This window comes from Podarcis filfolensis, assembly GCF_964270895.1.
Source record: "Podarcis filfolensis genome assembly, chromosome: Z".
NCBI classification, from domain to species: Eukaryota; Metazoa; Chordata; class Lepidosauria; order Squamata; family Lacertidae; genus Podarcis; species Podarcis filfolensis.
In genome coordinates, this window is record NC_139617.1 from 26,057,566 (window position 1) to 26,084,277 (window position 26,712).

Here is a 26,712-nt window from a genome sequence, read left to right on the forward strand (position 1 = left end):
GTAAGAGGGTGTCAGGTGTATTTTCTGAGTAAGGCAGAAAGGAGCCTCACTTCCTTTACAGATGCAGGATGGGCACTGTAATAATGAGAGGTCGTCATCACTTGTCCGCACCCAAGCAAACATTCATAAATCCTTTATGCACAGAAAAGGATACCTCAGTTTGCCCAGAACTTACCATCACACCTGGTTCGTTTCCCCTCTCTAGGCCTAGAGCCCAGCATCCTAAGATAAGCATAGTACAGCACAGCACAGATAAGCATAGTATCAAAGCAAGCCAGTTAGCATATATCAAAGCAAGGAGACATAGACATATATGAGCTCATTCTTGCCACAACTACTCATTAGTTTTTGGGGTTATCCTGACTACCAAGATGATGTTTGCAGGCCTTCTGGATCATTTCACTTCGGTTCAACAAACTATTTTTCTGCCTAAGAGGAAGTATAAAGTTATGCTCACAGACAGAAGCCAACCAAGCGGGAAGCTGAATCTTACTTCAGCACAAGGGAAAGACAAGATGGCAACATCTACTGCACTGGTCTTCAACTGGTAAGTTGGGGCCACTACTAGGGAGTGACCTGAAGTAAGTTGGGTCGCAAGAACAGCACTACCACCATACAAACACTTGGTTTAAAAAGAAAAAAAGAAATGGGTCCTCAAATACATGCTTGCTTTAAAGGTGAGTCCTGGGTAGGAAGAGGCTGTACCCAAGGCAGCAGGTTAGCTCTGACCCCCAGCAGAGAGAAATGCCTCAGTGGAAGACAGGGGTGTAGCTTGGGGGTGGGGGCTGCTGGGATCCAGAACATTTTTCTGAGGTACACTGGCAGGGTGGTGTGAGGACACAATAGGCACGTGCCCTTCCAATCTGTCTTATTGCCCTGGGCGCCATGAAGAAACAGTCCGTCACTGGTGGAGGAGATAGGAAGCAGAAGGCTCGTTCCATCATCTTTACTGGGGCACCAGCACCATCAAGGACCACTGCCCGTTAACTGAGTTCAACAAGTGTTGAAGAATTCATTCCCGGGTTTGATTCCACCCCCCTTCCCTTCCTACCTCTATTCCCTTCTCTGTGTTTTTTTAAAAAAAATTTTAAAAGCCTTCAGGGGAGGGGCTGTCTTGCTTTAATTGAGTGCATGTAAGCCACTTTTGGCAGGGATGCGGGTGGCGCTGTGGTCTAAACAACTGAGCCTCTTTGGCTTGCCAATCGGAAGGTTGGCGGTTCGAATCCCCGTGACGGGGTGAACTCCCGTTGCTCGGTCCCAGCTCCTGCCAACCTAGAACTTTGAAAGCACATCAAAGTGCAAGTAGATAATTAGGTACCACCCCGGCGGGAAGGTAAATGGCGTTTCCGTGTGCTACTCTGGTTCACCAGAAGTGGCTTAGTCATGCTGGCCACATGACCCGGAAAAACTGTCTGCGGACAAACGTCAGCTCCCTCGGCCAGTAAAGTGAGATGAGTGCCGCAATCCCAGAGTCATTTGCGACTGGACTTAACAGTCAGGGGTCCTTTACCTTTTTTTAAAGCCACTTTCAGTCAAAGAGTGGGAAGCAAATGCTCTAAATAAATAATGGATAATAAGGAAATGTTGCACAGGCATGCCCACTCTGCCTGACAGGAGCTCTCCAGGGGTACAGGCTACCTGAACCTTTTCACTGAAGATTCTGGAGGCTTCTTAACCAGGTAAATGTAAATTACCATTGAACTGTTGGGACTTCCGGAGGCGGCGCGACCGGTAATGGCTGCCTTCTCCGAGTAAGGAGAAGGGAGCTCCGCTGTAAACGGGTCGTCCGCTACGGCGAAGCGGAGACCCATTCAGGAAAACCACAGGTGGCAGAAGCCTGTGGTCTCGGGACCCGGCGGGCGCCAGAAGCAGCCCCCAAAACGCTGAAGGGACCCCGTAAGGGGCTCCGGATCGCGGAGGGGGTAGCGGCGCTGTGGGTCGTTGCGCAAACAGCGAAGTGAAGCCGCGTTGCTGTTGCCGGTCAGCGCTGTCCTTTCTTCCTGCAACTTTTCTGAACTTTGGAAACTACAACCCGTGAGTAAATTTGGACATTGAAAACTTCTTGAAACTTTTGTCAACTTTCTGAAACTTTTTGAGAACTTTATGAAACTTTTAAAACTTTTTTAAAAAGTTGAAATCTGGCTGAAAACGGAGTGAGGATAAGCAGGAAGCCCATCTCCCGCTATACTGAACTTTAAGCAAAGAGCAGGAGGAGTGGAGACAAAAAGTTATGCGTTAACTAAATGCTGGCACCCTGTTAAAGCAGTTTTCTGAGTGAAAGACTTTGAGCTATTGACTTTTGCTGGTCATATTCGGGGTGCATTGATATCCTTCTTCTGTGGCACCAGTGGATTATAAAATAAATAAGAATCTCTGGTGCTGGAGCTGCCTGGATGAGCACCAGTTTGCAACTTTGGATACATTGAATTCAGGTTTTGAAACATTCTGAGTTGGAACTGGATACTTTGAAACTGTTGCAGTCAAGGCACTGTAAGAAACACTGTTTTGTTTTAAGTTTTACTCTGCTAAAAATAATACATTGTGGAGGCGATAGACATGGATTTAAATTTATAAGTCTAACTTGGATTTGATCTTTTCCCTGAAGACGTATTAAGCTCCCTCTAGAGGATTTTGGACTTACAGCAGTGACTTTGTTTTACTTTCCATTTCCCGGCCTCTGTTTGACTATTGTATCTGGGACTCTGCTTTCTCATGGGAACAACTTGGATTGACCTTGGATTACAGATAACTTTGGAATGAGTGGCGCAAGGAGAAGAGGAAGGACTAAACAAACAACTCTAACTTTATCTGCAGCCTCACAGCGTAGATCTTCTGTGCCGGCCTTGCCTTCCACTTTGCCTCCAGACATAGAGGCGGCCTCCCTAATACAGGCAGGGGAGGGTGAGACAGAGGAGCTGCACCTGGGAGATATGGCTTCAGGGACAAGTAGCTCTGTCTTGGAGAAAATTTTGGAGAAACTGGAGGCTCTGGACAAGAAGGCTGATTTGCATACAGCTAAAATTGAACAGAACACAGAAAGCTTGAATAAGCTGACTGGACAAGTTGCACAGAATGCCCAGTCTATTGGAGAATTAAAGGAGGCTGTAGGTGAAAATCGTAAACTGGCTGAAGATACTAGTCAAAGATTGGAAGAACTTGAGAAAGAAGTAAGACCACTCAGCAAACAAGTTGGAGAACATCAGATTTACTTTTTGATGACAGAACTGCGAAACAGGGAGACCAACTTGAGGATACGGTCAATACCAGAGGTGGAAGAAGATAATTTTATTGAATTTCTAACTAAGGAATTTGCCAAGTTTTGGAAGTTAGAGGAAAAAGACTTTAAAATTGTATCTGCTTTCAGGCTTGGCAGAGTCAGAAGGACAGAGAAGCCCAGAGATTGTTTGATAACACTGAGATCAAAGGAGGAAAGGGACAAGATTTTGGGCCTGCACTACGAAAAGTCACTAGACATTTTGGGCAAGAGAATTGAAATCTACAAGGACATTCCTAAGCAGTTGCTGGACCTTAGATCTAACTACACGGAATTGGCAAGACTGTTGAGAAGCAACGCAATTATCTTCAGGTGGGAGTTTCCACAAGGATTATCCTTTACCTACAGAGGGAGAAAGATCAAAATCAAAACAGTGGAAGATAGAGACAAGTTTTTGGGAGCACACGGAGAAGACCTCCACAAAGGACTTGGATTGCCAGCGCCAGAACTTCCAGGGGAGCCCGCCCCCTCGGATCCTCAAGGACCGGAGAACAAGGTACCACCCCAGAAAGAATAACCAGACCTATCCAGGATGTCTCTGCAGCTTTTGAGCTGGAACATAAATGGCTGTAACAGTCCCGAAAAAAGGTCTAAAATTTTTCATATTTTAAAAAAGGAACAATTGGACATTATATGCTTACAAGAAACACATGTGATTAGGCTCCATAGAAAGGTGTTAATAAATAAAAGGCTTGGTCAAGAATTTATATCATCGGATACAGTTAAAAAGAGAGGTGTAGTGATCTATGCAAAAGAGAGCCTTTCACCAAAATTTCTCTTTAAAGATGAAAGTGGAAGAATCCTCGCAATAGAAGTACAGTATCAAGGAGAAAAAATTTTGATATTAGGAATTTATGCTCCAAATGAAGGAAAATCGGATTTTTATAAGAAGTTGCACGAGACCATGCTGGATTATCTGGATTACAACAACGTCATCATGATGGGGGACATGAACGGGGTCGTATCAACAAATATGGATAAGTCACAGAACCAGAACATTACTAAAGAGGGAAGACTACCTAAGACCTTTTTTGAAATGACTGACAATATGGACTGGGTTGACATCTGGAGAGTTAGAAACCCCCTGGGAAGAGAAGGAACATTCTTTTCTGAAGCTCAACTGACTTGGACACGAATCGACCAAATATGGATAACTAGAAGTCTGGCACCTAAGGTGAGGAAGGTGGAAATCTGCCCCAAAACATGCTCCGACCATAACGCCTTGAGAATGGATATGACATTGATCCCAATCGGCTCCTTTAGATGGAAGATGAATGATGGCCTGTTTAGAGACCAAAGAATTGTAAAGAAGGCCCAAAAAACCTTAAAGGACTATTTTGAGATTAATTTGAACACTACGGTGGAAAAAAGAACTATCTGGGATGCAAGTAAAGCTGTGATGAGAGGGTTCTTGATTCAACAGAATTCCTTAAAGAAAAGACTGCAAAATGAAAAGAAAGATAAAATTCTGGAAAGTATCAAAGAGTTGGAGAAGAAGTTAAGATCTAACCCGAAGTCCCAACCGATTCTGAGAGAAATTAAACTTTATCAGGCGCAATATTCCAAGCTGATAAATCAGGAAATAGAATGGAAGATTAAAACAATGAAACAAAAAACTTTTGAATCGGCAAATAAATGTGGGAAACTGCTAGCTTGGCAGTTGAAAAGGAGACAAAGATTAAATACAGTAACAAACTTAGAGGTTGAAGGAAGGAACATTCAGAACCCGGGAGAGATTAGAAAGTGCTTCCAGAGGTATTTTAAAAAGTTATATACTCAAGGGCCACAAGATGAAATAGAGATTACACAATTTTTGGAGAGAAATGGATTAGCAAAGCTGTCAGAAGAAAATAGAACAATTTTAAATGGCAAAATAACACGACAAGAGATTGAACAGGCCATCCTGAGTCTGAAACAGGGCAAATCACCAGGGCCAGATGGACTGACCTCTAACTACTATAAGACATTGAAGGATTATTTGATACAACCTTTGTTGGAGGTCAGTAATGAAATAATGGAGGGGAAGAAGGCGCCTGAATCGTGGAAAGAAGCATTTATCACATTGATTCCAAAGTCAGAAACTGAAAAGACACAACTCAAGAATTACCGTCCTATCTCCCTTTTAAATGTGGATTACAAAATATTTGCAGATGTTTTGGCACGAAGATTTAAGAAAGTTTTAAGTGAGATAATCCATAAAGACCAGGCAGGCTTTCTCCCGGGCAGACATATGTTTACTAACACAAGGAACATCATAGACATATTGGAACTTTTACAAACAAACATAAACACTAAAGCAGTTTTAATTTTTATAGACGCGGAGAAAGCCTTTGACAACATATCTTGGAAATTTATGAAGGGGAATTTAAAAGAAATGGGAGTGGGACGGGGGTTTGAGAACGGGATTGAGGCAATATATTCAGAACAAAAGGCTAAACTGATAGTTAACAATGTGGTTACAGAAGAGTTTAAAATTGAAAAAGGTACACGACAAGGCTGCCCGATTTCCCCATTACTGTTTATTTCGGTTCTGGAAGTGCTCCTGAATATGATTAGGGGGGACCGGTTGGTGGAAGGGATTCAGGTCGGAGCGAAACAATATAAACTTAAAGCTTTTGCAGATGACCTAGTCCTGACATTACAGGAGCCGGAGTCTAGTTTGAAAAGAGTACTACAACTGATTCAAAACTTTGGTCGAGTGGCAGGATTTAAGTTAAATAAGCAAAAAACTAAAGTTTTGGGGAAAAACGTGACAGATATTGAGTTGGAACAGCTTCAGAAAGAGACAGAACTAAATGTGGTTAAAAAAGTTAAATACCTAGGGGTAAACATAACAGCAAAAAATCTGAGTTTATTTAAAGATAATTATGAAAAATGTTGGTCAGAGATTAAGAGAGACTTGGATAGTTGGTCAAGACTAAAACTTTCTTTGTTAGGCCGAATAGCTGCCATCAAGATGAATGTATTGCCAAAAATGTTATTTTTGTTTCAGACACTGCAGATTGTAGACAAGACAGAGTGCTTCCGGAAGTGGCAGAAAGATATTTCTAAATTTGTCTGGCAGGGCAAAAAGCCCAGAATCAAATTTAAAATATTAACAGATGCGAAAGAAAGAGGGGGCTTTGCCCTGCCAGATTTAAAGTTGTATTATGAAGTTGCAGCTTTCTGCTGGTTAAAAGATTGGTTACTTCTTGAAGATACGGATGTCTTGGATTTGGAAGGTTTTAATAATGCGTTTGGATGGCATGCATATTTATGGTATGATAAAGCTAAGATAAATAAGGCCTTCAAGAACCATATTGTCAGAAAATCAGTTTTTAATGTCTGGACAAAATATAAAGACTTACTGGAGAATAAAACTCCGAGGTGGCTGTCACCCCTGGAGGCTAAGGCTCGGAAAAGAGCCAATATGGAGGCCAACTGGCCAAAATATTGGGAGATAATAGAAAAGGATGGTGACAACTGGAAATTGCAGAGTTTAGAAAAGATGAGAGACAAAGTGCGAGACTGGTTACACTATGCTCAGATTAAAGAAGTGTTTAAAAATGACAAAAAGCTAGGATTCCAAGTGGAAAAGTCAAAGTTAGAAACTGAACTGTTAGAACCTAAGACTAAGGTACTTTCAAGAATGTATAACTTGCTGCTGAAATGGAACACACATGACGAAATGGTAAAATCAACAATGATAAAATGGGCGCAGGATATTGGGTATAATATTATGTTTGAAGATTGGGAAAGGTTGTGGACCTCTGGGCTGAACTTCACTGCATGTAATGCGTTGAAGGAAAATGTGATGAAAATGATGTATAGATGGTACATGACCCCTGTTAAACTGGCTAAAATATACCATTCGTCTGATAGCAAATGTTGGAAATGTAAGGAAAATGAAGGAACATTTTTTCACCTCTGGTGGACCTGCCCTAGAGTGAAGGCCTTTTGGGAGAAGATATATAATGAATTAAAAAAGGTGTTTAAATACACCTTTACTAAGAAATCAGAGGCCTTTCTCCTGGGTATTGTCGGCCAGAGTGTGTTAAAAAAGGACAGAACATTCTTTTTGTACGCAACAACAGCAGCAAGAATATTAATTGCCAAGAATTGGAAAACTCAGGAGCTACCCACTGTGGAAGAATGGCAGATGCAACTGATGGACTATATGCAATTAGCCGAGATGACCGGCAGAATTCGAGACCAGGGAGAAGAAAGGATGGAAGAAGACTGGAGGAAATTTAAGATTTATTTACAAAAATATTGTAATTTGGCTGAGTGCTGAATTGGATGCCAGTGCAGACAATTGTCTACCATTAAATTAGATTTAAGGCTGAATTATATGTCAAACCAAATTAAGATTATTAATTAAGATGAGTTAAATGATAATTTGTTTGAAATTAATTTAATAATGATGTAAGTGTATGCGGGAGGTGTGGGGGAGTCCCATGTAACAATTGAGAGATGTTAAATGGACAATGATAAGTGGTGCTTATCTAATATATGCTTTATTTGAAAACTTCAATAAATATATTATGAACTGTTGGTTGTACTCTATTGCAGGGCAGATTTTCTGCAGAATGAAATGTACATTGCCACTGACCTATATGACAGGGCCTTTTGAGATGTGGTTTCCCGGTTGTGATATGCCCTCACTAGTGAGGTGCACTTGTCTCCATCATTATTGATGTTCAGTAGGAATGTGGAAATATTCCTGTTACCCAGGCATTTGGAGGTTGAGGAATACTGTTCCTGGCAATGGCAAGATCATGGAATGGAAGAATGTTTTTTAATGATAACTCCCTTTCAATGTTTTTAATTGTAATCATTTTTAGACCTGATCTGACAGTTTTATAATGTTTTACTTTGTCTTTGCTTCTAAATTGTGTATCTGTTTGCCACCCTGGGCTCCTTGGGGAGGAAGGGAGGGATATAAATTCAATAAATAAATAGATGGTGACCCATCAGACAGCAATAATGAAACAGCTTTGGAGAAGCAACATGGAACAACTAATAAAGCAGAATGGTGTGTGGATGATCCAGTATAAATCTATCTCTAATAAACTATTATTTGCATCAATAACATGTTGCAAAATACACAGGGGAGGGGGAACCAATCTGGAGGACCCTTGTTTATGCTCAAGTGATGCTCACATAGACCTGGGGACAAAGGTGATCCTGGGTTGGCACATATTTTCTCTGTTTTATAATTGGTATTCAAGGTTTTAAGGATTTCCTGGGGGATTTGTTCTTTAAAGAAGGATGGCTTTTTTCAGTGTGCCATTCACACCATAATTAGACAAAATGATGGCTTAAACCCCCAGTGGTGAGTAAACACTGTAATTGGTGCTCATTTGTGCCAGATAAATCCACAGAGACAATATCCTGGTTCTCTTCATCACAGCCACTTTAATGGGAGAGGCCAAACTAGGGGAAGATTCTCTCATATAGCATCAGCTTAGTTCTTTCAGGTAGGGATTTTTCTTTTTGGTAGGGGAGGGCAGGAGCTACATCAAAATCTACTGGAAGATCTCTGGGCAATTTGCAGTAGATCACAAGCAGTTTCCCCCTGAGTCCAAGAGCAACAACTAAGACACACTCCTATGCAAGCTTACTAGCCGGATTCATAGATAAACTCTCTATTCTTTGAGCCTCACTGTTGCCTTCCCTTAAACTGGAACTTTATGCTTAAGGGTGCTGGCACAACTTTCTGTTTCATAAAATTGCAAGTTAGTTTCTTTGTTGGTGTCTTTCTTTAATCATTACATAGTCTCAGTGTTCCTAGCCTATGAAATGGGAGTATAAATTGGTTGCTTTTGAGTAGGCCTTGATGCTGTTTTTTTTTTAGTTCTGCATTAGTCTCTCCAATCTGCCATCACACAGATGTAGATTAATACTTGGATAAGGTTATTCTACAGCATAATACATGGGGTGCACTAATGCCCCTAACACCCTCAGCTACTGTTTTGCATCAAGCCTGGTTGGTGGAGCTCACTGCTCAAAGCAGACCCTGCAATCCTGAAATCTGCCTGACACTTGATGTAAAGCAGAATGCTCATTGATGGTGCTACATTTATGCAGGATTAAAAACAATTGTTGGAGCAGGCGTAGTCAACATGATGCAACTCCCAGAAGCCCAGGCCATTGGGCATGCTAACTATGGGCTGATGAGAGTTGTAGTCCAGGTCCAGGAACATGTGGAGGCCACCACGTTGGCTACCCTTGTGCTGGAGTATGCACAGTTCTAACACATTTACCTTGCCTTTCCACAATATGGGAACAAGATGGTTATAACAACAATGGTGACACCCCTACTAAAGCATTCATATGCCACTTCAACAGCCAATGGAGAGGCCTGGGAACTGTAGTTTGCTAAGGGTGCTGGGAACTGTAGCTGTGTGAGAGGTTGCCTAATAATTCGCAGTTCCCTTTACCAAACTGCCAGGATTCTTGGAGGGGGCAGCTGAAGTGTAAAAGAGTGTTTTAAATGTATTGTGTGAATGTAACCTACTGCAAGGTAGGGACGCGGGTGGCGCTGTGGGTTAAACCACAGAGCTTAGGACTTGCTGATCAGAAGGTCAGTGGTTCAAATCCCCGCGACGGGGTGAGCTCCCATTGCTCGGTCTCTGCTCCTGCCAACCTAGCAGTTCAAAAGCACGTCAGAGTGCAAGTAGATAAATAGGTACCGCTCTGGCGGGAAGGTAAATGACGTTTCCGTGCGCTGCTCTGGTTCGCCAGAAGCGACTTAATCATGCTGGCCTCATGACCCGGAAGCTGTACGCCGGCTCCCTCAGCCGATAAAGCGAGATGAGCGCCGCAACCCCAGAGTCGGCCACAACTGGACCTAATGTTCAGAGAGAAAGGAGTGTTTGAGGCTGGTGGAGCAGGATAAGAGAGGGTCACAGACAGAGATGTGTTGGGGTTTAAGAGGGGAAAGATGGGGAGGGAGCCATGCAATTGAAGGACATTTAAAGTACGTTGCACAGGATCCATGCGCAGACAAGAAGGCAGTTTAGAATGCAGCATGGTGTGCATCTGTTTGACAGAAATGCAAGGCAAATTTTATATGGGATAATGAATGCGGAAGAGACACAGAAGAGAGGGTACTTCTCCCAAAAGCTGAAGTAATGCACCATTATTTAGTTTGATTTACTGTGCTTAGTACATCAGCAGTAAGTAGCACCATGGTGAAGAATTAAGGATCTTAACTCTGATGAAAGAGCAGAGCTCCTGATCTGGGACAAAACCGCCAGCAAAATAAGATCGCCTCAACAGCGTTGACAAGCCACCATAGAATCTGGAATGTTAATGAACTAAATGGATTCACTCACCTTGACCACCACGGTCTGTGTATGGAAACAAACACACATCACGGTATGTAACACTTTAGCTAATTAGCACCTTGGGGCAAGTTGTTTACAAACAGAAAACAATAAGGAACATGACATATATCCCCAGCGGTGCACTGTGCGCTACTAATCCCGAAGTCAGACAGATCTTTTTCTTTGGCCTTTCCCATTTTTAAAGGAAGAAATCATACTCAGAGAATCTGCTAAAAAGTTATCCCAAGCACCATTTTGGCAAGGTCTGGGTAAGACATTTTCATGTCCAAGGCGAAGGGCAAGACTGAGCCCTCTCCTCTTTCTACATACAGAAGCCAACATACAGATAGCACCCCCACACGCCCCAAGGAAGATAAGAAGGTACCTTGTATTGTGATGAGTCGGACCATTGATCCATCTAACTCAGTGATGTCTAAACTGACTGGCAGTGGCACTCCAGGGTTTTAGACAGGGGACATTCCCAGCCCTCCCTGGAGATGCCAGGGATTGAACCACCTTCGTGCAGATCTCTAGCTATGGGTCATGCTGGCTGGGGCTGATGGGAATTGGAGTCCAAAATTGCCTGGAGGGCCACAGGTCAGCCATGCTTGGGCTACACCTCTACAGGCTTTACCCAGGCTTAGACTTGCTCTTTGAGATACGTGATGGGACACAGGACCACAGGAAGTTATCTTATAACAAGTCAGAACATTAGTCTATGTTCAGTGTTGTCAACACTGACTGGCAGCAACTTTCCAGGGTTTCAGATGGAGGGCATTCCCAACTCCAGCTAACATTGTGGGGAATCAAATCTGGGACCTTCTGCATGCAAAGCATGTTCTCTACCACTGAGCTATGGCCACTCCAAGACAGCCCAAAATACAAGTGAGTTTACATATAAGACTGCATACCCCAATGTATGTTGGACAGATAATAGGGTCACTGTGGGCTTCACAATCTGGTCAAGGGAGAAAGGCACTGATTGTCACTTTGTCTTAGGCTAACTTTGCTCTGCTACATGAGCAGTTGCTGTTCTGTGGAATAACATTTTCTTCATAGCTGCCAATTCAGAACCCAAAATGCACATATGAGACTTGCTTTTTTAAAAAAACCCATAACTAACTGCATCAAGCTCTAAACCTTAACAGAGGGCAATTTGCTTCTATCTGAATCAAGAACTGTCACTTTTCATTCCAGTTTTAAAAGGATGCACTGCAACAAGAACAATCCCTTCAGAGTATGATGACAAGAGCTGAAGTAACTTTTGCACACATTTGCAGCCTGAACACCAGCACTGAAAATCAATCCTCCTTACCTAAGCTATAAGGAGGCAGTGGCAGGGCAAATGAACAGAGAGGAACAAATAATTTTTCATGCACTTGGTGTATTAAGACTGTGATGATCAGTTCAGCAATGCACACCTACTGGATAGGAATAGGGAAGGAATTTGATTCAGTCCACATATTTAAAAATGAATCTGCCACCCCTATGGATCTTGCTGCCTGAGGCAGTTGACTCAACTTGCCTCATGGGTGAGCCAGCCCTGCCTACGGCCAAATGTTGCAACAGGGATAAGTCCTGGGTTTCTTCACTGTTTCAGCCAGCCAGCCATCATATCCTCCCACAGAACACTCCATTCCAGCCCCCAGCCCCTCAACAGTCAGCCAGCACCCTGTGACCTGCGAGCATGCTCAGTTCTCATCCGACTCACTTGATTTTCTTTAAGGTTTTCTGTACTTCTGCAAACTTGGAGGTTCCTCCAAGCCTGCTACTAAATCCCACTTGTGCACTTGTGCTTGGCTAAGCAAATGCGCTCACAACTCAAACACTGGAAATAGTGGTAATGATACTACTTAAGGCTACAATTGGGGTATGCTGCTTATGATATCTCCCTCCCGCCCACTCAAATTACTTGGAAATAGAAAACTAGCATATCTGGAGAGAAAGGAGGATTCTAACTCAACCCTTTCCCTGTGGTACTAGTTTTCTAGCTGCAGGGAGTACAGTAGTACATCTGGATGCGAACAGGATCCGTTCCGGAGCCCCGTTCGCATCCTGAGTATAGCGTAACCTGCGACTGCGCATCTGCGCGGGTCGCGATTCGCCATTTCTGTGCATGCCGTCATTTTTAGCATCTGCGCATGCGGCAAAACCTGGAAGTAACGCGCTCCGTTACTTCTGGGTCGCCATGGAGCGCAACCCGAAAATACTTAACCTGAAGCTACTTCAACCCGAGGTATGACTGTAATTAACATCAGGGAGGACTGAAAAAAATGTGTTTACTTTATTCTGCCACTGGGTGTTTAGACCAGCTTCAGTGTGAACATTACTTCTTCTATTAAGTCTGCAGTCTGAACTTTTCATTCAGATTCTTACCCCACCCCACAAATCTATCTTAAAACAACAACATTTAGACTGAATAATAATTATTCTGAAGTAAAGGTTTACTTGTTTATATTTTTACATATTTATTTTGTGATGTTTCAGTTGGTCCATGTAACATTACCGTACCTCTGCTGGTTTTGGATTTATCCTTGTGTACAAATACTGTCATCTAGTGGATGGATAAAATTATGTACTTTCTGTCCAGAGATCTTTAATTTATCATAACCGATTAGCTGTTTGCAGCTGCACATTTGTTTTTAAAAGGGGAGAAAGTATATATATATATATATCTCCACAACTTTCAAAAGCCATTGACTTTTGATTTTTATTTACTGTGTTATGCTGTTAGCGTGGTGGCTTTGCAACAGCAGCCATGATGGTTGGTGTTGCAAAGTGCTGTTCCTTTGTCCAGTGTTCAATTTCAAACCACAGAGGCAAGGAAAATGAAATGTCAGGAAAATGTGATGTCAGGTGCCTGATAGGTGACTGGATTGCTTCCAAATGACTCTTAAGGACCATCTGCTTTTGGAGTTCCCTGATAGCATCAAGGAACACTGGACCAAGCTAAAAACATCCATTATTGCAGCCTGTGAACAAACTATTGGATACCAAACCAAGAAACACCAGCACCGGCTTGATGAAAATGACAGTGAGATTTAACGCATTACTGACAAGAAAAGGAAGAAAGAAATTGTGCCACTAATTAAAAAACCTATGCCAACGCTAAGGCTGAGGTTCAAAGAAGAACCAGAGAACTAAAGAACACCTGGTTGATAAAAAAAAACCCTCAAGAAATCTGGCACTTAGCCGACACTCATGATGCACCAAGTTTCTTTAAAGCCACAAAGACCATCTATGGGCCAATAATTCATGGCATATGCCCCCTACACTCAACAGATGGTACCACACTTCTAAAAGATAAAGAAGCTATTACACTGTGCTGGAAAGAACACTACCAGCATTTCTTTAACTGCAACTCCCCCATAGCTGTTAAGGTCCTCTCACAAATTCCACAAAAACAAAGTAGAGATGAGCTTGCAGTATCTCCAAATCTGGGAGAATTGTGTACAGCTATTAACCAAATGAAAAACAACAAAGCCAGCGGACCTGATGGGATACCTGGTGAAGTCTTCAAAGTGGATGGAACTGAACTTACACAACAACTTCACAAGCTCATTGAAAAAATCTGGGAAAGAGAAGAGATCCCAGCAGCCTTTAGGGATGCCAAAATTATCAATCTATTTTTAAAATGTGATAGAATGGATTGCGGAAACTATTGAGGCATCTCTTTATTAGATGCAGCCAGCAAAATTCTTGAAAGGATCTTAGCAAACCGTCTTCTAACAATATCCGAGGCTACCCTTCCTAATCCCTAAATGGTTTTTGACCTTCTAGGGGGACAGTGGACATGATTTTCACCACTCAACATCTTCAAGAAAAATGCAGAGAGCAAAACTAACCCCTGTACAGTGATACCTCGGGTTAAGAACTTAATTCATTCCAGAGGTCCAATCTTAACCTGAAACGGTTCTTAACCTGAGGTGTGCTTTCCCTAATGGGGCCTCCTGCTACTGCTGGCGTGCGATTTCCGTTCTTATCCGGGGGCAAAGTTCTTAACCTGGAGCAACCACTTCCTGGTTAGCGGAGTTTGTAACCCAAAGCGTCTGTAACCTTGAGCGTCTGTAACCCGAGGTACCACTGTATATGGCATTTATTGATCTGACTAAGGCTTTTCGACACTGTAAATTGTAATGCCCCGTGGACTGTCCTTCTGAAAATTGGCTGCTCAGATAAATTTGTGAACAACATTCAGCTCCTCCATGATATTATGACAGCAGCAATCACAGATAACAATGGCTCTCAAAGTGAACCATTCACAGTGGGATCAGGTGTTAAACAGAGTTGTGTTATCGCCCCCACTCTATTTATTATTTTCATTGCCATGATCCTACACTTTGTCAAAGAGAAACTTCCCACCGGAGTAAAAATCATATATCAAACAGATAGAAAGCTCTTTAATCTGAATAGGCTGAAAGCAAAGAGTAAGGTTACCATAACTTCTGTCATAGAGCTTCAGTATGATAATGACAACGTAGTGTGTGCATGCTCAGAGGATGGCCTCCAAGCCATCCTAAATATCTTTGCAGAAGCTTACGAAAAGCTTGGCCTATCGCTCAACATCCAAAAAAACCAAAGTGCTGTACCAACAAGCACAAAAACAACCCCTCTGCAGCTCCACAAATCCAACTCAGTGGTGTAACATTGGAAAGTGTCAATCAATTCTCCTACCAGGGCAGTTATCTTTCCACAAGGGCCAACACTGATGCCGAAATCCAGCATTGCCTCAGCTCTGCGAGTGCGGCTTTCTCCCAAATGACATTCGCAGGGAAACCAAAATGCTTGTATACAAAGCTATTGCACTACCAACCTTACTTTATGCTTGTGAAACATGGACCGCTTATAAACGCCATCTCCAACTCCTCGAAAGGTTCCATCAACGGTGTCTCCGAAAAATTTTACACATCACTTGGGAAGATAGGTAAACTAAAACCAGTGTACTGGAAGAAGCAAAGATCACCAGTGCTGAAGCAATGATTCTTCAACATCAACTTTGTTGGACTGGTCATGTTGTGCGGATGCCTGATTATCGTCTTCGAAAGCAACTACAGTGGTACCTGGGTTACGGACGCTTTAGGTTGCAGACGCTTCAAGTTACAGACTCCGCTAACCCAGAAATAGTACCTCGGGTTAAGAACTTTGCTTCAGGATGAGAACAAAAATCGCGCAGCGGCGGCAGCGGGAGGCCCCATTAGCTAAAGTGGTGCTTCAGGTTAAGAATGGTTTCAGGTTAAGAACGGACCTCCAGAACAAATTAAGTTCTTAATCTGAGGTACCACTGTACTCTATTCCGAACTTAAAAATGGAAGGGTAATGCTGGTGGTCAACGAAAGAGGTTTAAAGCCTCTCTCAGGGCAAATCTAACAAAATGTAGTATTAACACCAACAACTGGGAAACACTGGCCTGCGAGCGCTCCAGTTGGAGAACAGTCTTGACCAAAGGTGTCATGGACGCTCAAACTCAGGACGCAAGGGAGAAATGTGCTAAGTGGAAGACACGTTTGGCAACCATGATCAACTCCCGCCCAGAAACCAATGTCCCCACTGTGGAAGAACGTGTGGATCAGAATTAGTCTCCACAGTCTCTTACGGACTCACTGTTAAAGCCGTGTTCATGGAAGACAATCTTACTCAGCTATGAGCGATTGCCAAAGAGATGGTCAGCCCTGCTCACCTGTCAAACCTGGCCAATTCTTTTTTCTCCAAGGAGCTCCAAATGGCTCTACCCACTCTTCATTGTTATCCTCACAGCAACCTTGTGAGGTAGGTAAAGCTAAGAGAAACAGTGAGTGGCGTCGAAGGTCATCCAATAAATTTCCTGGCCGAGTGGATTCCAACCCTTCACCTCTAAGATTCCTAGTCAGGAACTCTAACCGCTACCTACCACCGTCTTTTGTCTCCGCCAACCTGCGTCTAAAAAAATGGTAAACGATCTTGAATTTACCCACTGAAACAAGAAGATGCGTTTCTCTACACTTTCCTATCTCTGGACGACTTTTCCATGCTCAGCCCCCCTCGCAAAGCATACTGGGGTTACCATAGATACTGCTCGTTTCAGAAGGGCGCCGGCTTTCTGGTGCGTGGGGAGGTTTTTCGCATCCAAGACGTTACGTGACCTCCGCTCTAGCCTTCCTTCCCTATGGTCACGACGCCTCTCCGCCGGCCATGAAATCCGCCTTTGTCACCGTGGGCACGACCAGCTTCGACGACCTCATCGCCGCCGTGACGGCTCCGGAGGCTCTGCAGGCGAGGCTCTTCCACCTTCTTGCCCCCTCTCTTTTCCCGCTTCTCCCGACTTTGGCCGCCGTCGCTAGGCAACCGCCGGAGGCGAGCGATGGACGGGCGGAAACGGCGCGTGTAGCCGGCGTGGCGTCACATCCGGCGTCTTCTAGGAGTTCTGCGAGTCTTGCTTTTTTTCTGAGTCCCTGTCTGGAATGTTGCTTCCAATAAGAAAAGGAACCCCAGTATTGCTCCGCACTTTGCATGGAAGGATATTGGGGGTGGGGGCGAACGTGATAGGTGAAGAAAGACAAAGGTGCAGGATGATTCCTGCCCGTCCTCTAGCTTGGGTTACTCAGAAGTAAATTCCACAGTGATCCATGGAGGTGACTGCACTGTGCATTCACATTATAAGCAGGCATATCTTCTTCCCGCAAAACGTCTTGGAAGCAGCACTTTGGTTAAGGGCGCCGAGTGTTATTGGGAGACACACGTACACACTATTCCCCTCACAGAGCTAGACTTTCCTGGGTAGGGGTATTATTATTTAGGGGTAAACCGCTCTAAAAATTGGAGGTCCATGAGGGGGAACATGGGAGTGGGGTCTTCTAGCAACTCTGAGCACCCTTAACAGTTCCCATTGTACTTTTTGGGGGTGGTAGTGCTGGTGAAATGTACCTCAGTGGTGCATTCCATGTCACGTTTATCACCAGAAATAAGCACTCTTATTGTTTTAATGCAGGGCTGGGGATCCTGTGACCCTCCAGATTTCCCTGGGGGCTTCAGCTTCCATCATTCTCAGGCATACACCATTCTGGCTGGGGCTGATGGGCAAGCCTGTGCAGAGCTTGTCTGAGGCACAGGACAGGAGTCTTAGAATAAACTCCAAAATCCCTGGTGGGCCTCTGTGGGTGACTTAGCCCTCTGAGCCCCAGGGCAAGTGTACCTGGCTGCCTCCTCTCCTTCATGGGCCTGCTGATGGGAGCTGCAGTCCAACATCTGGGCAGCCACAGGTCTTCCATTTCTGTTTTAATGGGAGTTAACAGATACAGGTGGAATATCAGAAGTGTATTATCACCCTGTGTGTGCTTGTGTGGCCCTTGATTTAAATATGAATCTGCCTGGTCGAGCAGCAGCCTCCCATCTATGCAGGGATGAATGCACCAAAGCCTATTGGAATAAATGGGCTTAAGGGAATTTAATTCTGCATAGGATTAGTAAGAGACCAGTACAATCTTACAGCAAAATCTCCACCGTTAAGAATGTAGTGGGATTATGGGGAAACTTGCACTTTTGCACACAAATTGTCCCAGTCCTGCATAGCTATCCTGCTTGCAATACAAAGTGTCCAAGGCAAGCAGTAACTACTGTATTTTTTGCCCTATAGGGTGCACCGGCCCATAGGGCGCACTTATTTTTTTTTGGGGGGGGGGGGAAATAAAGAAGAAAAAAAATTTCTCCCCTGAGTCCCAAAGAGCAAAGAAGCCAGGACAGCGAGCGGGATGGATCCCGCTCGCTGTCCTGGCTTCGTTTTTAGCCTCGGGGCTGGGGGTCCGTTGCGCAACCTCGCCATCGCTCCCAGAGCTTGCGGGGCTGGGGGCGGGGGAAGCCCGAGCTTCCCCCAACCCCAGCCCCCAGAATGGGTCCAGGAGCAACGGCGAGGTTGCGTTCAACCTCGCCATCACTCCCGGAGCTTGCCGGGCTGGGGGTAGGGGAAGCCCGAGCTTCCCCCAACCCCAGTCCCCAGAACGGGTCCAGGAACTCCTGCCGGGCTCCCAAGGCTTGCGGATAGCTTCCTGAAGCCTGGAGAGCGAGAGGGGTCGGTGCGCACTGACCCCTCTTGCTCTCCAGGCTTCAGTGAAAGCCTGCATTTGTCCCATAGGAAGCACACACATTTCCCCTTCATTTTTGGAGGGGGAAGAGTGCGTACTATAGGGCGAAAAATACGGTAATCCATGGGACTGGCAGAAATGACCGGCAGAATTCGAGACCAGGAAAAAGAGACGGCGGAAGAAGATTGGAAGAAATTTAAGGACTATCTTAAGAAACATTGTAAAATTATTGAAGGCTAGAACGATGTTGATTCAGAAATTAAGGGGTTAAAAGCTGTAATGATTATATGATTAAGAAAAGAAAGGCTAAAAATTATATAGAAATTAGGGGAAGGATTTGCTGAATTGACTTAATTAGAGAATGGAATACAGAAAGGGGAGGTATGAGGAGGTCGGGAAAGTAAGTTTTATGAATATAAGGGATGGAAATTATACTTGTTTTGTATGTGTTCTGTTTGGATTGTATGTATTTTTATTGTTTTTGTTTTTTATTGTTCTGTTTTTTCTGTTTTATATAAATTCCTAAACCTTAATAAATATATTATAAAAAAAAGAAAAATACGGTAATCCACAGAAAATGATATTGAATATGTGGGTTACAGATACAAGATTGCATTAAGTACCTAATTAAGGTTAATGCAAATGACAGTTTTATCATGCGTGATGTACACTAATTTCATTTTACTGTTTAAACATAAAGACTGTCCCTCACCAAGATGATATAAGCACCATGATAAGTTGCCAAATGCTCCTATATATTTTTGCTTCTGGCTGGGCTTTATGTACTTGGAGGGGCAAATTAGCTCACACTGATGTGATCTGATGTGCTATTCTTGCATTTAACTTAAGTCAGTACCAAGCCTGATTGTAATTTCCTTTCCCTCTACAGGTTTTACAGGATCTTGGCTACAGCAGACTTGTCCTTCAGGTTGGCAGGGGCACAGTTTGCCCTGTTTCAACCAGCACACCTACATTTACCCTGGAAGTGTTCAGGTTCAAGAACTCACTCTCTGAAGATGTGCAAACAGCCGATCTAGTCATAAGTCATGCAGGTAAAACTTCTGTTTCAATGAGAAAAGTCTTGATTGGCATCAACACAGATTTAAGTTCAACCAAATGGCTCACTCTGTTTGGCTAATGCCAGTGAGGTTTCAGGAGAGAAGTGTTTCCCTTATGTGAAAAGGTAGTGTAAATCACTTGTCTTCCCTTGCATGACCTAATTTTGATAGTTTAATATTCTGTTTATAAACAGAGCAGTCTATAATGTACCGCCCTGCATGTCAGCCAAGCACCCTCAACAAGCCTCTGGCTTGCAAGGAGACCCTCCTCAGAGGCATCTGAGGTGCGTTTTCTCCTGAGCAAGGAGAACTCTCCTGGGTGCTCTACATTTTACTCAATTTTGCATATGCACGTGTGGGCCCAGAACGTAATCCCTGCATAAAAGGGGAGTCACTTGTATTGCTTATTTCCATGAAAACTTTTCCACAATGGCTGCAGATGTTTACATATCCCACCACATATGGGATGTTAAACCAACTGTGCTATATCCACTCCACCACATTAGTGAGGGTTCCAAGGCTGGCATAGTTTCACATCCTTTCTGATGTTGTGTCAGGATAACATGGGGCTTTTAATTTGGTGAATCAAAGGCCTCCCCAGATCTGGCCCAGTGCTCTTCTGAGGGGCCTTTTGTCTGGAGAGAGGGAGGTCTGCAGCATCTTACGGGCTCTTAGCCACCCTTCCACCAAACACAGGATTGCTTCCTTAATATGTGTTTTATGCCCCTCAGTGTAATGTTAAATACATCAAATTAATGGGAGTATGGATGTTTGACAACGGCAGTCTTCAGAGGAACAAAAGCCCTCAAAAGGTAGATGTTGCTGGATAGGCATTTCTAGCCCTGGTGGTCCATGGCATGAATTCTTGTTCACTGCTAAGTGAAATTGAATGTTGCTGCTGAAGACACACCTCTTTGCCCTGGCTTTTGACACTTGAGATTTAACACTTGTTTTGCTGATTGTAAGTTGTTGTAAACTGTTTTTAGCATTGTGCTTTGATTGTTGTCACCTTCCCTGGGATCTTAGGGTGAAGGGTGGGTAATTTAGTTATTCTTCATTGCTGTTTTCCTACTACAGGTGCTGGTAGCTGCTTGGAAGTATTGGAAGCAGGGAAGCCACTACTGGTAGTTGTAAATGACAAGCTTATGGACAATCACCAGTTAGAACTGGCAAGGCAGCTGTGCAGGGACGGCCACCTCTTTTACTGCACTTGCAGGTATTGATCTTCTTTAACACTGTTTTGGTTGCAAGCTTTCCTGCAAACTTACTTACTTTATTATTAAATTTGTATTCCGTACTACAGCCATAAGTCTCAGGGCAGTTCACAACACAAAGTTACAAAAACTGTTGAATCAATTTAGTGCTGCAGATCTTAATCACCCTATTTACTGGCTCTTGAGTTACCTGATGCAGAGGCTGTTTAAAGCAATGTGCATCTCATTCCCCCTAACTTGCAGGCATGGCTCTTCTTCAATACCATTTAGTAACTTATGGGAAGAGCACTATAAAGTGCTGTTTAGGGAACATCGTCCTTCCGCGCTGCTTAACATCTCTTTAGATAACGATACACCATGGCCCCCAACATCTGAAACTGAGATCACTTCGTTAATTCTACAAATGAAATCTGGCAAAGCCCCAGGAAGTGATTTCATTGTCGCTGAACTTCTGAAAGCGCAAATAAACTGGTGGGCCCCGGTTCTTGCAAATCTATTTTCATATATAGATAAGACAACTGAAATCCCTAAAGATTGGGGACTGGCTATAATTGTTCCTATATTTAAAAAGGGCAACCCCTCTGACCCAGCTAATTATAGACCAATTAGTCTTCTGAATGTGATCTGTAAACTTTATACAAAACATCTATGTTTAAAATTATGTGAATGGTTAGATCATAATGACTTGCTAGAAATTGAACAAGCAGGGTTTACATCTGGACGTTCTACCATAGATCACTGCTTAGTGTTAGATTATTTTGTCTATAAGTATGTGAAACATTGGAAAAAGTCATTGTATGCGGCCTTTGTGGACCTAAAGGCAGCATTTGATTCTGTATCCAGGGGTAGGCTCTGGGCCAAATTGGCCAATATGGGTATTAACAGAAGGTTATTACTTCTGATGATTAAGCTTCATGAGAACAATACCCTCCAGATAAGACTCGCACAGGACGGCAGACTCTCTAGAGAAATCCCAGTCCAAAGGGGAGTTAGACAAGGCTGCCTATTAGCCCCATTTTTATTTAACATCTATGTTAACTCCCTGGTCACATGTTGCCGTGAAATCGAAACCCACCCCCCCGTGTTCTCTAATGGCAGAAAAGTACCAGTTTTAATGTATGCGGATGATGCTGTTCTTCTCTCTCAAACCAAAGTGGGCCTGAAACGTGCCTTAGGAAAGTTTAGTGACCAATGTAACATTGAACTGTTAACAATTAACTTTGCCAAAACCAAAATTGTACATTTTAACCGCTCCTTCAGGAAAGACAATTGGAGCGTAAAGGGAAACGCCATTGAACAGACTAAGACCTTCCAATACTTAGGCATTACTTTCTCTTATAATGCCAAACTGTCAACACACCTGACCACATCAGCTATATCAGCAGGAAGAAGTGCAAATGCCATCCTTAGATTATTCAGAAGGAAAGGAGCTGGCTTCCTCCCGATGGCCCTAAAAGTTTTTCAGGCAAAATCTCTAGCCCAACTCCTGTATGGCTCTCAAATTAGCCCTTCTGCCAACCTTAAGACCCTTGAAACAGTACAATCAAAATTCTTAAGATCATTATTTGCTACCCCAAAGTGTACACCTAATGCAGTCTTAAGGCAAGAGGCAGGACTGCCCAGAGTGGAATTAAAAGTCTGGGAGCAAGCAATATCCCTCTGGCTGAAAATCCATTACAATCCTAAGGGACTGTTACCTTGCTTCCTGGCCGCAGCTCCCTATCCTCCTTGGCTTATGCAAATAACTAATAAGATCAAACAAATTGGCCTAAACCCTGAAAATCTTTTTACTGAAACTCCGAACAAGGCAAAAGCAATTGTCACTCAGAGACTTTACGATGTCGAATTACAACAAGAAGTCGCCCTACTCCCGGAGACGTATAGATGCTTAAAAGCTTGGCCTAATTTTGCAGCTGCCCCTTACTTAACTAACATCACTAACGAAGCTTATAGATGGGCTTTCTCTAGAGCCCGCTTTGAGACAATGCCCTCAGCAGTGCTGTACGGCAAATTCACGCGGGTACCAATGCATGCGCGTCTCTGCCCCTGTATGTCTAATAAGGTAGAATCTGTCACACACATCCTTCTATTTTGCGAATTTTATAGTGAAGAACGAGTTCAACTTATTTTGCCGCTTCTATCAAAATTTATACCCCTACAACATTATTTGGAATCCTCCCCCGAAATTCTACGAAAATACCTTCTGGAAGATTCCTCAAGCTCAATATCATATGAGGTGGCCAAATTTTGCACTTTAGCAATCAGGAAGCGTAAATCTCTTCTGTTGAATGGCACACTGCAAAGTTCCCTTGTGTAATCTTTTTTTTTTTTTCTTTTCTTTTTTTCCCTTTCTGATGTTGTTGTTGATCTCTTTTTGTCTGATCTTGTGGTGTTTAGTGTTACTGGCTTTTGCCGCAATAAAACTTGAACTTGATACCATTTAGTTGCCCTTCTGCAAACTATCCATGTTGACCTTCCTGGAAGCAAGGAAGCAACAATGCATGTCTCAAACCAATGGACTTTGGCAGGAAGAAGAATGTTCACAATCGAGGAGTCCTTGTCCTGCCATTAAGATACAGCACTTTTTGCATTCTCTAGCTAAAGCCAGAGCCCCAGCTTCAAGGAATAAACATTGATCCTTACAGAGATCCCTTCTTTGTTAAATTTGGAAGCAGAGTCCAGGTGGTGTCATGACTCCATTGACCTAGACGAGGAGGACTCCAAGGAGGGGATGTTGTAGGAAGCATGTTCATACAGTTCCTGTTGTGCAGGAGCTGGGTACTCACTCTGAGACTTCTTGGTTAGCCCCTTCTTGGTTAGCCCTCTTCTTGGTTAGCCCTTCTTGGTTAGCCCTCTGAAGGTACATAAGCCCCCACCTACCTTGCAGAACTTCAGCAGGCCTGCTTCCAGTCAATGCCTGGATGGAAGACCGCCTGAGAACCAATCAATGTAAGCTGCTTTAGATTTCATAATGGAAGAAAGCTGGGGGTATAAATGTAAGGAAATCCATGAAACACTGAAACAGGACTTAGAAGCTGAGATTTCATGAGGGTCACCTCAGCCTCCTGAGCTTGACTTTCACACTTGGAAGCTGTATAACGAAGATACCAGAAGCACCTTTGTGGGGAGGGTGTTCTGCAGCTTAGGGGCTGCCTCAGAGAATGCCCTCTCCCAGGCCACTACCACCCAAGCTTCTGAAGGCAGAGGAACTACCAAGATGGCCTCCTCTGCTGAACCTAACACCTGGGTGTGTATTTAGGGGGATATGTGAGAAAGAGCAGCAGTTGGAAGACATCCCTTCAATAAATAAGTTTCCTTGCTCAGTTTCCTTGTCCTCTCTCTAGGGAAAAAAACCCAAAGCAGCCAAACAAGCAAGCAAAACGTTTTTTTCTGCTCTGTGTTCTTCTGAAATGTTATAGTAGATTCAGAACTACCACTGAAGAAAGCAGCCTCCACATTTCATTCTTCCACCTAGGACTAGCAGTGCAAAATATATGATACAGAATCATTGCCACTGTGAGTTTCCCTGACCTCAAGGAGCAGCCAGTGAAGTGGCACTCAGAGGCAGGAAAACCTGCAGCTTACTGGAGTGGCACCTCACATTTTGTGTTACTGGATGTTACTAGGAAGAAGGGAAGCAGGACTACTATTTATTTATTTATTTATTTATTTATTTAAAATGGTAGCTGCACATCTCCTGTAATGTGCAAATCCAGCTCATGGAAAGCTTGTGAAATTGATCATGGGGTCCAGCATGGTGTAGTGGATCTAGTCTGGGTGTAGGGATTACCGTATTTTTCACTCTGTAAGACGCACCAGACCACAAGACGCACCTAGTTTTTTGAGGAGGAAAACAAGAAAAAAAAAATCCGCATCTCAGAAGCCAGAACAGCAAGAGGGACCGCTGCGCAGTGAAAGCAGCAATTCCTCTTGCTGTTCTGGCTTCTGTGATAGCTGCGCAGCCTGCATTTGCTCCATAAGATGCACACACATTTCCTCTTACTTTTTAGGAGGGAAAAGGTGAGTCTTATACAGTAAATATTTGCTCAACCAGGAAGCTCATCAGGTAATCTTGGGCAAGTCACTATAATGTAATCTGTTGTATCTTGCAGGGCTATTTATAAGGGTAAAAGAACTGAATGAACTACCTCTTCCAAAATCGTAATTTTTGCGTGTGGGGTGTTTTTTTGGGGTTATTTTTCTATAGGACCCTTCTGAAGACACTTCAAACATCAGACTTTTCAACCCTGAAGCCTTTTCCTCCTGGACAGCCAGAAAAATTTGCTGCATTCTTGGACAAAGTAATTGGCATTTGAATAAATCAGCTGTAAAAGGAAGCTCACACATTTGAAACTACTCCTGTATATATAATTTCAACATACATGTGTGCTTGCAGTGGCAAATGAAATTAAAATATGGACTGCTTTGCAGCAAAAGAAAACCAATTCACTGACTTGTAGCTTTGACATGGCCTTAGTGGTCCAGGAAGCAAGCAGTAGCAAAAATCCCCCCTCCTGCCCACCTCTAAACACGCACTTCTTTGCTCAGCCCTATTTCAAATAGGGCACAATGTGATTCAGGTTTAGACTTTTGATTATGTTTCAGTGTTGAGTTTGCTTGAGGTTATTTTGCCATAAACCATTTAGCAGGCAGTATCCATTTGGATAAGAAAATGCTTGGGGGAATAGGATTTGATAACGGAGGTTATAACGTACAGGTAACTTGCAACTTAACATGCCAGGGATTATATTCCTGGCTATCGTGCGCATAAGCAAAATCACATAAAGCCAGAACACCCCTTAAAAACCATTAAAAAAATTACTTGTCTCCATGGCCTCCTCCGCACCCTCTCCATCTGCCTCTTCACCCAAACACACTCAGTGAAGGCTGCTGGCTTTCATTTTTTCACTCTGTGTGCCATTTCTGCATCATTTTTAATTTACTATTATTATTTTTTGGCAATGTGCTTAAAGCTGTGAGCACATACGTTAAGTAAGTGTAAGTTGCAAGTTACCTGTACATCAGCATTAAGCCTCTATAAGTACCTGAAGTGGAAGCTCAATAAAGATTAGTAAGATGTCTTATGAAAACTGTTTCTGTTAAATATATTAGCAGTAGGCATGAGCCTTATTCATGCATTATTCACCTGTAGAGCTCTCAGAGCCATTGCCCTGACTTTAACATTATTTGATTTTGACCTCTTACCTGCCCTTCACCCTAAGGGCTAGCACTGCATTCCAATGTCCACAAGTTGCGAGTGGTTGTCTGCGAAAGAAGTGCTAAGTGCCAGCATCTGCTGAGCTTTTAACATGACAGATGAGGTTAGCATAATTTCATGCGTAACCCCTGCTTCCAGCTGCGGTTGCATACTGTACTTTGGGCTAACCCTCTTATGTAACTGCTCAGTTTTATGGCTAAGAGTGAATTTTCGCACAGTTGGCTCTGAAACTGAGAGGAGGAATAATAGACTCACAGAACGGGAAGGGGACCCAAGGGTCATCTAATCCAACCCCTTGCAATGCAGGAATCACAGCTAAATGAGATGATCCAAGGAGAAAAGATGAGGGAGACACTGATATCATAGCATAGTTGGGCTGCGTTAGATCTACCCAGTCCCCATGAGTTTGTAACAGGTCATCTGAATCCACCTGCAGTTTTCAGAAGATAAATGTTTTCAGTCTTTGTGACTTTCATGATGTTACCAGCTTTCATGTTAATGTGAACATTAAGCCTGAGTTCAGCTAGCCAAGCCTTCAGTGCAAACCAATCGTGGATTGGCAGTTTTCTGCAGAAAATGACCCG

At 43.4% G+C, this 26,712-nt stretch overlaps 1 protein-coding gene and 1 long non-coding RNA gene across 10 annotated transcripts in view; one reads left to right on the forward strand and one right to left on the reverse strand.

Moving 5' to 3' along the window:
- Window positions 1-16,529, reverse strand: part of LOC310754347 — a 47,950-nt gene extending 31,421 nt beyond the window's left edge. For all 8 annotated transcript variants that reach the window (XR_014543727.1, XR_014543728.1, XR_014543729.1 and 5 more), the window contains exon 1: window positions 16,262-16,529. This is a non-coding gene — a long non-coding RNA (uncharacterized lncRNA). The remainder of the gene's footprint in view (window positions 1-16,261) is intronic.
- An 86-nt stretch (window positions 16,530-16,615) lies between these two features.
- Window positions 16,616-25,355, forward strand: ALG13 (ALG13 UDP-N-acetylglucosaminyltransferase subunit). Of its 2 annotated transcripts, none has more exons than XM_083596169.1 (4): window positions 16,616-16,833; window positions 19,528-19,690; window positions 20,774-20,912; window positions 25,118-25,355. In XM_083596169.1, the coding sequence occupies exons 1-4, from the start codon at window positions 16,753-16,755 to the stop codon at window positions 25,224-25,226; spliced, it is 492 nt and encodes a 163-aa protein (XP_083452295.1). In that variant the 5' UTR covers window positions 16,616-16,752; the 3' UTR covers window positions 25,227-25,355. The 2 variants fall into 2 exon arrangements, with proteins under 2 accessions (XP_083452295.1, XP_083452296.1); XM_083596170.1 differs by lacking the exon at window positions 16,616-16,833 and adding an exon at window positions 17,007-17,051.
- Window positions 25,356-26,712: the final 1,357 nt, after the last annotated feature.